This window comes from Anolis sagrei, chromosome 12, assembly GCF_037176765.1.
Source record: "Anolis sagrei isolate rAnoSag1 chromosome 12, rAnoSag1.mat, whole genome shotgun sequence".
In the NCBI taxonomy this organism is placed as follows: domain Eukaryota; kingdom Metazoa; phylum Chordata; class Lepidosauria; order Squamata; family Dactyloidae; genus Anolis; species Anolis sagrei.
In genome coordinates, this window is record NC_090032.1 from 5303090 (window position 1) to 5315986 (window position 12897).

The 12897-nt window shown below is 45.3% G+C and overlaps 1 protein-coding gene across 4 annotated transcripts in view; it reads right to left on the reverse strand.

The window, feature by feature from the left end:
- Positions 1 to 523: 523 nt before the first annotated feature.
- SEMA6C (semaphorin 6C) overlaps positions 524 to 12897 on the reverse strand; it is a 96065-nt gene continuing 83691 nt past the window's right edge. For 2 of the 4 annotated variants that reach the window (XM_060758040.2, XM_067472360.1), the window contains 2 exons: positions 12492 to 12653; positions 524 to 5368 (listed from right to left, as the gene is read on the reverse strand). In XM_060758040.2, the coding sequence (XP_060614023.2) occupies positions 4113 to 5368; positions 12492 to 12653 (1418 nt within the window). In that variant the 3' untranslated portion in view covers positions 524 to 4112. The remainder of the gene's footprint in view (positions 5369 to 12491; positions 12654 to 12897) is intronic. The other 2 variants (XM_060758042.2, XM_060758041.2) reach the window with 1 other exon arrangement.

Below are 12897 nucleotides of genomic sequence, written 5' to 3' on the forward strand. Positions count from 1 at the left end.
GTCTCTGCAAAGAGATCCCTTGGCGGTGGAAATGGCTCTCTCCTCTCGAGGGGGAAATCGATCCTTTTCCTGGTGGAGGATTCTCTAGAGGGGAAGTGGGCCCTTTCCTAGACCCTTCGTTTGGGGGAAATGGGTCGTTTTTTGGGTGCCACTAAATTATTTCATAGGGGAAGTGGATAATCTTATACAGGAAGCATTGTTTTATGGAGGAAATAGGTCCTCTTATGGGGGAAATGCACCCTTATAAGGTGGAAATTGAGAACTGTATAGAGGAAAGGTCATTTTATGGGGAAATTCATCCGTTTTTAGGTGGAAATGGATCATTTTATGAGGGAAGGGGGTCATTTTATGCAGGAAATGTATGCTTTTTGGGTGGAAATAGGTCATTCTTGGTGGAAATGGGTCATTTTATCATGGAAGTGGGTCATTTTATACAGAAAATGCAACCTTTTTAGGTGGAAATGGGTTATTTTGTGGTTGAATGGGTCATTGTGTGGGGGAAATGCATCCTTTCCGGGTGGAAGTTGGTAATTTTATGCAGGAAATGCAACCTTTTAGGCTGGAAATGCATCACTGTATTGGGAAATGCATTCTTTTTGGGTGGAAATGGGTCAATTTATGGTGGAAATAGGTCATTTTATGGGGAAAATGCATCTTTTTAGAGTGGAAATGCATCATTGTATGGGGAAATGCATTCTTTTTGGGTGGAAATGCATCACTGTATGGGGAAATGCATTCTTTTTGGGTGGAAATGGGTCAATTTATGGTGGAAATAGGTCATTTTATGGGGAAAATGCATCTTTTTAGAGTGGAAATGCATCACTGTATGGGGAAATGCATTCTTTTTGGATGGAAATGGGTCAATTTATGGTGGAAATAGGACATTTTATGGGGGAAATTGATCCTTTTAGGTTGGAAATGCGTCATTGTATGGGGAAATGCATGCTTTTTGGGTGGAAGTGGGTCATTTTATGCAGGAAATGCATCCTTTTAGGGTGGAAATGCATCATTGTATGGGGAAATGCATTCTTTTTGGGTGGAAATGGGTCATTCTTGGTGGAAACAGGTCATTTTATGGGGGAATGCATCCTTTTAGGATGGAAATGCGCCATTGTATGGGGAAATGCATGCTTTTTGGGTGAAAATTGGTCATTTTATGGAGGAAAGGCAACTTTTTAGGGTGGAAATGGATCACTGTATGGGGAAATGCATGGTTTCTGGGTGGAAGTGGGTCATTCTATGCAGGAAATGCAATCTTTTAGGGTGGAAATGCATCACTGTATTGGGAAATGCATGCTTTTTGGGTGAAAATTGGTCATTTTATGCAGGAAATGCAACCTTTTAGGGCGGAAATGCATCATTGTATGGGGAAATGCATTCTTTTTGGGTGGAAATGGGTCATTTTATGGTGGAAATAGGTCATTTCATGAGGGAAATGCATCCTTTTTATGGGAAATGCATGCTTTTGGGGAGGAAATGCGAAGAGAAGCCCATTGTTTGAGTGGGACTGGTTTGGAAGGGAAACAGGGGACAATGCCCAGTCTCTCAAGAGGGCAAAACGAATGGACAGAACCAGGGATTTGCCTTTTGGAGACCAATTCCACTCTCTTTAAACTCCCCCAAATAAATAAAGAGTAAAGGAGAGGGCGTTGGGAAACCCTTTCCCCAAAATAACGGGGAAGATCCGAAACCCGGCTTGCGAGGGAAGAGCCCAAAGTGTCCAGAAAAGGCTCCGTTCTCCTCCAACTGGATCCGTCCAGCCCAGGAAACCATTTGTGCCGAAGAGAAGATCCGGAGAGAGGAGCGGTTTCCTGTCCCGATCCCAAAAGGAAGCCGACAACTTGATGCAAGTGACTGCCAGGAGAGACGCGGCACCTTTCAAGTCCCAAAGAGAAAGTCCCGAACCGGCTTCACATTTTCCAAAGGAGATCCGCAGAGGAGTGGAAAGGCAGAGAGAAAAAAGTGCTACATTGGTGGGGTTTCGGGGGGTTCTGGTGCTCCGTCCTAGCGCCAACCTTCTTCCAAAACCCAAGTACTAACATTAATTACCCCAAAAGAACCACGGTTGGCGGTCCATACTGGTTCCGAACTCATTCCCGCTACACGTTCGCTAAGATACCATCGCCATATATATATAAACACAAGACTATATTGATACTGCTCCAAAGCTCGGTTCTTAACCCAGATCCATTCCAGCTCCATGTTTGGTAAGATGTCCATGTCCACATGTCCATGTCCATGGTCTATGTGTCCATGTCCATGGACCCATGTCCATGTCAATTAATAAGACATTACTGATACCTCTTCCAAATGTCCATGTCCATGTCCACATGTCCACGTCCATTGACCTATGTCCAAGGACCCATAAGACACTACTGATACCTCTTCCAAATGTCTATGTCCACATGTCCATGTCCATTGGCCTATGTCCAAGGACCCATGTCCATGTCTCCATATGGACATGGACATTTGGAAGAGGTATTAGTAGTGTCTTATTCATGGACATGGGTCCATGGACATGGACCTATGGACATAAATAAGACACTACTAATACCTCTTCCAAATGTCCATGTCCATATGTCCATGTCCATGTCTCCATGTCCATGTCTCCATGTCTATGTCCATGGGTCCATGTCCATGAATAAGACACTACTGATAGCTCTTCCATATCTCCATGTCCATTGACCTATGTCCATGGACCCATGTCCATGTCCATGTGTCCATGTCTATGTCCATGGCCCCATATTCATGTCCATGGACTCATGTCCATGAATAAGATACTACTGATACCTCTTCCAAATGTCCAATGTCCATGTCCGTATGTCCACGTTCATTGACTTATTTCCATGTGTCCATGTCCATGAATAAGACACTACTGATAGCTCTTCCAAATGTCCATGTCCATGTCCACATGTCCACATTCATTGATCTATGTCCATGGACCTATGTCCATGTCCATGTGTCCATGTCTATGTCCATGTCCATGAATAAGACACTACTGATAGCTTTTCCAAATGTCCATGTCCATATCCACAGACCCATGTCTATGTCCATGTCCATGAATAAGACACTACTGATACCTCTTCCAAAGCCCACCTTTAGAGCCAGCAGCCTCTCTTTACACCAAAAGGAAAGGCATTGCAAGTAGCGATCTCGGCAAACAAATGTGATCCGGACCAAAGTATCTGATGACAACTCTCCTTTTGCAGGAAATAGAGAACGAGAAAAAACGCTACCTTTGCAACAGGACAGATCTTGCAATGCTTAATGCGACTGCTGGCTTTTAAGGTGGGCTTCCAACAGTTAACATAGTTAATTTAGACGAGTTGCTGCAGAATTTTGGTGCATTGGCCTACCCAAGAAGCCTATCAAGACGCTCCATGAGGCTACTTTGGAGACCTTCCAATTATCTTCCTACAGACTTTGAAGATGCCCCATTATAGCTACCAATACGCTTTCCCACCCAAACACAATTGTCATATCAATTCTGGAAGGACAATCATAATCCAAGACGCATGTTTATAGTCTTCATGGATAGAGTTAAGGGCACTGAAAAGGAAGCGAAACGTGGTCTGACATCTTTCGGTAGCCATCAAGGCCGACCTCCTTCGCTTCGCGCAGAAGGACTTCCAAAGTCTTCTCCTCTTTCTGGGACTATTTTCGTCACTCATCTCTACCCAAGAAATGATTTTCCAAACCCAGATCCAGAATGGTGGGGCATGGTGGAGGAAGAAAGTGTCCGCTGCCTATCGCTCGGCGGAGGGCGACTTTGGGAAAGGCTACGAGGTCACATTCGCTCGCTAAAAAACGGCACTGGAAGGTCGGATACGGGCCGCATGTGGACCCACCTCTATATAGTTTGCATATCATGGGTTTGGGATCGGGGCGCCCAAAGTCCTCGCCGTCGACGGCCGAGGATTGCATACTCCGGTTCGGATAGGAACCTGCCCATAACTGGAGTCGCCTATTAAATCCCTCTGGCCATTTCCCGTACCGCACGTGCCCTTTTCTGTGTCGCAAGGCACAACTGTATGCGATCTCTCCACCTTCTTTCCCTCGAATTTATGGCGACGGCGATCCCCCCTCGAGTCTGAAGACGCATCAAAACCCGCTCAGTAATTGAACGGCCCGGAGGACTGAGTACCCGGCGGAGACGACGACGGCATGAAGAGCGGCTGCGAGGGGCAATTACCGGGTTTCATCATGGAGACTGAGCGCCGCATGCCTCCGTGGCCCGGCAGCGAGACAGGGTCCCCGTAACTGTGCTGCCGGGAGAGGAAGAGGGCGTGGGGGTGCCCTTCGTGGGGCAACGAAGTGCCCGTGGAGTGCATCCGGGTCAGGAGCGGCGGAGGCGGCCTCCCCGCTTGGCTCAAGCTATGATGCCGGGCAATCATCCCTCCGCCGCCGCCGGCGTTCACCAATTTGGGTGCTCCGCAGAGCGAGTGTCTGTGTGCCGGGTGTCGCCCCGGCTTGTCCAAGCCCCCCGGCAGAGGCGGCGGAGGGTCGGGCGGGACGTCGAGCCTCCGTGGCAAACTATCCCGGGGTAGCGTGGAGGAGCTGTAATACGGGGCGCTCTCGACGTCGGGGATCTTGGGCTGGACGCGGTTGGCGAAGGAGAGGGCGGCCGCGTTGGGGAAGTGGACCACCTTGGGGTTGTGGCCGTTGGTCTCGTGGAGGTGCTTGAGCAGCTCCTCCAAGGTGGTGACCTCCATCCCTTTGGGGAGGAAGCACTGGGAATGGCGCACCAGCACCCGCTCCGAGTTGGGGATCTTCTTCTCGTCCTGGTAGCCCAGGAAGGGGGCTTCGTAGCCGTGTACCGGCGGGTAGGAGAAGGCCGGCGGGTTGGCGGCGTGGAAGAAAGAAGGCTTGCCTTGGCTCTCCTTGGCGTTGTTGAAGTTCTGGTTCTTCTCCCACTGGTTGCGGATGGCCTTCATGTTCTTCATGGGCAGCTCCGGCGTCGATTCGGGCGTGGGCAAAGCGGACAACTCCGGGTGGTGGTCCTTCAAGCCGGGTTTGGCTCCCGCTCCGGGCGGCAGCGGCTCCTTCTCGTTGGGTAGCAAAGTGGTGTAGAGCTTGGTTCCTCCTCCATCCGATAGGCCGTCCTTGGACTGGTTCTCCAAGAGACCGTTCATCTTGGCCAGGCTCCGCAAGGAAAGTGGACGCTGGGCACTGCCATTGCCGCCGCCGCCACCACCTTCGGGGTCTTTGCCGGCGTGTTTGGCCTTCTGGAAGTTGTGGTTGCAATAGCAGGAGACCAGCAAGCCCGAGAGGAAGGCGCCCAAGACGAAGGCAACGAAGACGCAGCCAATCAGGAAGGTGAAGTGGACCGTCTGGAGTCCATCCCGGCCGTCCAGGTCTTGCCGCACTCCTAGCGTGGAAAGGCATAAGAGAATTAGGAGGTGAGACATACCCCACCCCAACCCTGATGGCTCCCAGGCCAGTGGGGGGGATAATCCGCTCGGGTTTTGGTCCAAACAGTAACAGTGCCGAACAATCTATTTTGAGACCCATACCCCACCCCAACCCTGATAAATTTTCAGACTATTGGGGAGGATAATTTGCTCTGGGTTTTGGTCCAAACAGTATTGGTGCTGAACAATCTATTTTGAAGATTATTTTGGAGCACTCTCCAATGTACCACAATGCAACTTTTGGACTACAAGCCAGAGCGGACTGGCCACTCTCACCTACCCCACCATAGGAGTAAGAGAGGAGGAATATCCGCTCTGGGTTACAGTCCGAACATGAAAAGTGCCGTACAGTCTATACTTAAAGTGGCTAGAGAGCACTTTCCAAGATGATCCAAGGCAAATTTTGGACAACAAGACAGAGCGGATCGGTCACTCTCATCTATCCCACCATAGGAGTAAGAGAGGAGGAGTATCCTAGCGTGGAAAGGCATAAGAGAATTAGGAGGTGAGACATACCCCACCCCAACCCTGATGGGCTCCCAGACCAGTGGGGGGGATAATCCGCTCCGGGTTTTGGTCCAAACAGTAATGGTGCCGAGCAATCTATTTTGAGAGCACTCTCCAATATACCCCAATGCAACTTTTGGACTACAAGCCAGAACAGACTGGCCACTCTCATCTATCCCACCATAGGAGTAAGAGAGGAGGAATATCCTAGCGTGGAAAGGCATAAGAGAATTAGGAGGTGAGACATACCCCACCCCAACCCTGATGGGCTCCCAGAGCAGTGGGGGGGGGGGGGGGATAATCCGCTCCGGGTTTTGGTTCAAACAGTAATGGTGCCGAGCAATCTATTTTGAGAGCACTCTCCAATATACCCCAATGCAACTTTTGAACTACAAGCCAGAGCGGACTTTCCACTCTCATCTACCCCACCATAGGAGTAAGAGAGGAGGAATATCCGCTCTGGGTTACAGTCCGAACATGAAAGGTGCCATACAGTCTATACTTAAAGTGGCTAGAGAGCGCTCTCCAAGATGATCCAAGGCAAATTTTGGACCACAAGCCAGAGCAGATCGGTCACTCTCATCTACCCCGCCATAGGAGTAAGAGAGGAGGAATATCCTAGTGTGGAAAGGCATAAGAGAATTAGGAGGTGAGACATATCCCACCCCAACCCTGATGGGCTCCCAGACCAGTGGGGGGGATAATCCGCTCCGGGTTTTGGTCCGAACAGTAATGGTGCCGAGCAATCTATTTTGAGGCCACTCTCCAATATACCGCAATGCAACTTTTGGACTACAAGCCAGTGAGGATCGGCCACTCTCTTCTACCCCACCATAGGAGTAAGAGAGGAGGAATATCCGCTCTGGGTTACAGTCCAAACATGAAAGGTGCTATATAATCTATACTTAAAGTGTCTAGAGAGCGCTCTCCAAGGTGATCCAAGGCAAATTTCAGACCACAAGACAGAGCGGATCGGTCACTCACATCTGCCCCACCAATGCAGTAGGAGAGGAGGAATATCCGCTCCGGGTTTTAGTCCGAACAGTAAAGGCACCACACAATCTATTCTTAAATTATCTTAGAGAGGGCTCCCCAACATGATTCAAGGCAAGTTTTGGACTACAGCCCAGAGCAGATTGGTCACTCTCATCTACCCTACCAAAGGAGTACAAGAGGAGGAATATCCGCTCTGGGTTACAGTCCGAACATTAAAGGTGCCATACAATCTATACTTAAAGTGTCTAGAGAGTGCTCTCCAACATGATTCAAGGCAAGTTTTGGACTACAAGACAGAGTGGATCGGCCACTTTCATCTACCCCACCAATGCAGTAGGAGAGGAGGAATATCCGCTATGGGTTTTAGTCCGAATTGGACCTATTTTTCCTCCATCTTGGAGAGCGCCTTTTTTGGTTCGGACTACAAGCCAGAGCAGATTGGCCACTCTCATCTACCCCGCCATAGGAGTAAGAGAAGAGGAATATCCACTCTGGGTTTTAGTCCGAATAGTAAAGGCACCACACAATCTATTCTTAAAGAGTCTTAGAGACTGCTCTCCAACATGATTCAATGCAAATTTTGGACTACAAGCCAGAGCGGATCGGCCACTTTCATCTACCCCACCAATGCAGTAGGAGAGGAGGAATATCCGCTATGGGTTTTAGTCCGAATTGGACCTATTTTTCCTCCATCTTGGAGAGCGCCTTTTTTGGTTCGGACTACAAGCCAGAGCAGATTGGCCACTCTCATCTACCCCGCCATAGGAGTAAGAGAAGAGGAATATCCACTCTGGGTTTTAGTCCGAATAGTAAAGGCACCACACAATCTATTCTTAAAGAGTCTTAGAGACTGCTCTCCAACATGATTCAATGCAAATTTTGGACTACAAGCCAGAGCGGATCGGCCACTTTCATCTACCCCACCAATGCAGTAGGAGAGGAGGAATATCCGCTCCGGGTTTTAGTCCGAATAGTAAAGGCACCACACAATCTATTCTTAAATTATCTTAGAGAGGGCTCTCCAACATGATTCAAGGCAAGTTTTGGACTACAAGCCATTGAAGATTGACCCCTCTCTTCTACCCTACTAAAGGAGTAGGAGAGGAGGAATATCCGCTTTGGGTTATTGTCTGAGCATTAAAGGTGCCATACAATCAATTCTTAAAGTGTCTTAGAGACCGCTCTCCAACATGATTCAAGGCAAGTTTTGGATTACAACCCAGAGCAGATCGGTCACTCTCATCTACCCTACCAAAGGAGTACAAGAGGAGGAATATCCGCTCCGGGTTTTAGTCCGAATTGGACCTATTTTTCCGCCATCTTGGACCTATTTTTTCCTCCACCTTGGACCTATTTTTCAGTTTGGACTACAACCCAGAGCAGATCGCTCACTCTCATCTACCCCACCAAAGGAGTACATGAGGAATATCCGCTCCGGGTTTTAGTCCGAACTGGACCCATTTTTCCACCATCTTGGACCTAATTTTTTCCGCCATATTGGACCTATTTTTCAGTTTGGACTACAACCCAGAGCAGATTGGTCACTCTCATCTACCCTACCAAAGGAGTACATGAGGAATATCCGCTCCGGGTTTTAGTCCGAACTGGACCCATTTTTTCACCATCTTGAAGAGCACCTTTTCCAATTTGGACTGCAACCCAGAGCAGATTGGCCACTTATCTATGTACTCTGAAAGGAGGGAAGAGGAGAGATATCCGCTCCGGTTTTTAGTTCGAATAGTAAATATACCCTCCACCCTATAATGAAAGGATAATACGGAAATGGTATGGGATGATGGATGGGAAGCAAAGTGGCTGAAATGGCTTGGTGTTATTCTGGGGTTTTGTAGTTTTGCAAGGTCTTTTCGAGGTAATAGGAAAACAACTCCAAACGTAACAGATTCGGCGGCCAAAGCCGAAGTTCCAGACTATCTGGAAAAGTCATCAAAGGAAAGGAATGAAACGGGACTTAAGAGAAGCAAAGAAAGGAAGGAAAGGGGGAAGGAAGGAAAGAAGGAATGGAAAAAGCAGATGGTAGAATGGAAGGAATGGAGAGCAGATAGGGGTGAAAAAGGAGGATAATAATAATAATAATAATAATAATAATAATAATAATAATAATAATAAAATTTATTATTATTTTGCAGCTACTATAAATATAATAATAAACATTATTATTGTTATGATTATTATTATTTTGTGGCTACTATCAATATAATAGTAATAATAATATTAATATTAATATTAATAAATTATTATTTTGCAGCTACTATCAATATAATAGTAATAATAATATCAAATATTAATAAATTATTATTTTTGTAGCTACTATAAATATAATAATAAACATTATTATTATTGATAGGATTATTATTTTACAGCTACTATAAATATAATAGTAATAATAATATTAAATATTAATAAATATTATTTTGCAGCTACTATAAACATAATAATAAACTTATATAATAAACTTATAAATATGTAATATTATTATTACTATTATATTTATAGTAGCTGCAATATAATAATAATAATGTTTATTATTATATTTATAGTAGCTGCAAAATAATAATAATTTATTAATATTTAATATTATTATTGTTGTTGTTATATTATTATTTTGCAGCTATAATAGTAATAATAATATTAAATATTAATAAATTGTTATTATTTTGCAGCTACTATAAATATAATAATAAACATTGTTATTATTATTATATTGCAGCTACTATAAATATAATAGTAAAAATAATATTAAATATTAATACATTATTATTTTGCAGCTACTATAAATATAATAATATTTATTATTGTTGTTATATTATTATTATTTTGCAACTACTATTAATATAATAATATTAAAATATTTTTTCTGTTACTATTAATAGTAATAATCATAATATTAAACATATTATTATTTTGCTGCTACTATTAATATAATAATAATAATAATAATAATAATAATAATAATAATAATAATAATATGTTTGGTGAGGCGCCATTTCTTTTTGGCCAAGATGCCGAAAGACCTTGTAAAACTACAACTCTCAGGACTCTATAGCAATGCCAAACTGCATTCACTCGACAGTGTAGATGCACCCCAAGAACTTCATTGAACCCAAATATTTATGTACTTTGATATCGGCCAGCGAGACCCAAAAGCAACCCAAACTCACCAAAGGAAAGACAGTGAAATATTTCTACATATTCAGCCGGTGGAAAAGACAAAACTTTGGGAAAGTTACGTTGAGTTAAGAAGGATCTCCAACCGATGCCAACATGCCAGTGCAATTAGTAACCGGAAAAACACGACAGGACTTTTTTAGGTCGAAGTGTTATCACGAAAGGAGTGGAAACGAGTGGGAAAAAAGAAGAGAGAACTCCATGCAATTGCAAGAAAAGGGCGGTATAATCTTCCCTCTTTCTTCCCTTCCTTTTCTTCCTTCTCCCTTCCATTCTTTCCCCTTTCCTTTCTTCCATCCTTCTCCCTTCATTTCCCTTTCCCCTTCTTTTATTTCCTTCCTTCCTTCTCCATTTTCTTTTCCATTTCTTTCTTTCTTTCCTTCCTTCCTTCTTCCTTCATTTCCTTTTTTCCCTCTTTTTCTTTCCTTCCTTCCTTCATTTCCTTTCCCCCTTTATTTTTCTTTTTCTTTCCTTCCTCATCCATTTCCTTTCTTTTCTTTCCTTCCTTCCTTCCTTCTCCATTTCCTTCCCCTTTTCTTCCTTCCTTCTTCATTTAGTTTTCCCCTTCCTTCCTTCATTCTCCATTTCCCTTTCTTTCCTTCCTTCCTTCCTTCTCCATTTCCTTTCCCCTTTCTTTCTTTCCTTCCATCCTTCCTTCCCTCTCCCTTCATTTCCTTTTCTCTTCTTTTTCTTTCTTTCTTTTCTTCCTTCCTTCCTTCTCCATTTCCTTTCCCCCTTCCTTCCTTCTCTATTTCCTTTCCCCTTTCTTTCCTTCCTTCCTTCTACCTTCATTTCCTTTTTCTCTTCTTTTTCTTTCCTTCTTTCCTTCCTTCTCCATTTCCTTTTCCTTCTTTATCTTTCTTTCCTTCCTTCCTTCTCCATTTCCTTTCCCCCTTCCTTCCTCCCTCCCTTCCTTCTCAATTTTTTCCCCTTTCTTTCCTTCCTTCCTTCTCCCTTCATTTCCTTTTTCTCTTCTTTTTCTTTCCTTCTTTCCTTCCTTCCTTCCTTCTCCATTTCCTTTTCCTTCTTTATCTTTCCTTCCTTCCTTCCTTCTTTCTCCATTTCCTTTCCCCCTTCCTCCCTCCCTCCCTCCCTCCCTCCCTTCTCAATTTTCTTTCCCCTTTCTTTCCTTCCTTCCTTCTCCATTTCCTTTTCCTTCTTTATCTTTCTTTTCTTCCTTCCTTCTCCATTTCCTTTACCCTTTCTTTCCTTCCTTCCTTCCTTCTCAATTTCCTTTTCCTTCTATATCTTTCCTTCCTTCCTTCCTTCTCCATTTCCTTTACCCTTTCTTTCCTTCCTTCCTTCCTTCTCAATTTCCTTTTCCTTCTATATCTTTCCTTCCTTCCTTCCTTCCTTCCTTCCTTCCTTCCTTCCTTCCTTCCTTCCTTCCTTCCTTCTCCATTCCTTCCCTTCCCTTCATTCTCTTCCTTTACTCCCTTCCTTCCTTCTCTTTTTCTCTTTATTTCCTTCCTTCCTCTCATAGACGCTTCACTTCCGGTCTTCCCCAGAGACGTCACAGAGGGCCACTTCACCTCGCAACCGCTTTCCAATCCGCTTTGTTCCTTGCTTTCCCCTCTTTTCTGGGCCCAAAAGGGATGGGTCTTTACATTCAAACCCTTTTATTATTTTATGTTGGATCGTGACAGAAATGCGTGCCAAGTTGGATCCGGACAAACCAACCAACACACGTATATCCTTTTGACGTATATACGTACATAGGATGCCTGGATTGGGAAAAGGTATGGCATGATGATGATGATGATGATGATGTTGATGATGACGGTGGAAACAACAAGCAGTGTTTAAATGGCCAAATATATTTGGATTCATATCTAATGGTTTTAGTCGATATAAGAGTTGCATCCAACATATATATATATATATATATATATATATATATATATGGTGAAGGCAGCGTCGTCTTCCCAAAAGGACCCCCCTGACCGAACCAATCCTTCCATACATTCCACCCTCCCTTTCTCTCTTCCTCTGCAACAAAACAGGAAATCCAATGTCTGCACAATAGGGAAACATCTGTTTCCAGGACTTCCCGGTCTGGCTGGTTTCCCAATTGGGGCTGGACTACAGATCCCATCTGCACCGTCCAGATGCCTGTGGATGACGGCATCCCAAAAGCCTTTTCTGGGACGTAACGGACAGGAACTATGACTAGCTTGCCCAATGCGAGTCTGCAAATACACACACACTAGATAATCCTTCCCTTTCCGAGACAGAAACACACCATGCAAGATCCGAAGGCAACGGTGCGCCGACATCTGCAGTCCGCATGCGTCAGTGCGGCGGATTAGTGGAATCTAGCGCAGGCGTTTGGTTACGGGGCAGTGCAGGGGTTGCATCCGGATTGCGGCATCGGCTTTGTCCCCGTCTTACCCTGGGTGCTCACAGCCACATGGAGAGTGGAGCGGGGCCCCCCGGCGTCAGGGGCCCGGTGGGCACCGGGAGCCACGCTAGTGGACACAGGCCCCATGGGCATCTCCCGGAAAGGGGCTGCGGAGGAGGCGGCAGTGGTGGTAGTGGTGGTCGGCGTCTCCCCTGCGTGACCGGTGACAAATAAAGCATCAGCGAGCGGCGACGTTGGAGGAAGTGGAGAAACAGAGGGGACGGTCACCGGCAAAAGTGACCACCATCTGGGGGAAGAGGGTGGCACCCAAAATAGTTCCGACCTTGGAGCAAATCTGGCCTAATGCTTCCTCGGCAAAACTGATCCAAAGAATTAGGACCACAGGGCCAAATTTGGCCCACTGTTTCCTTTCCAACTTCCCTCTCAGACCTCTGA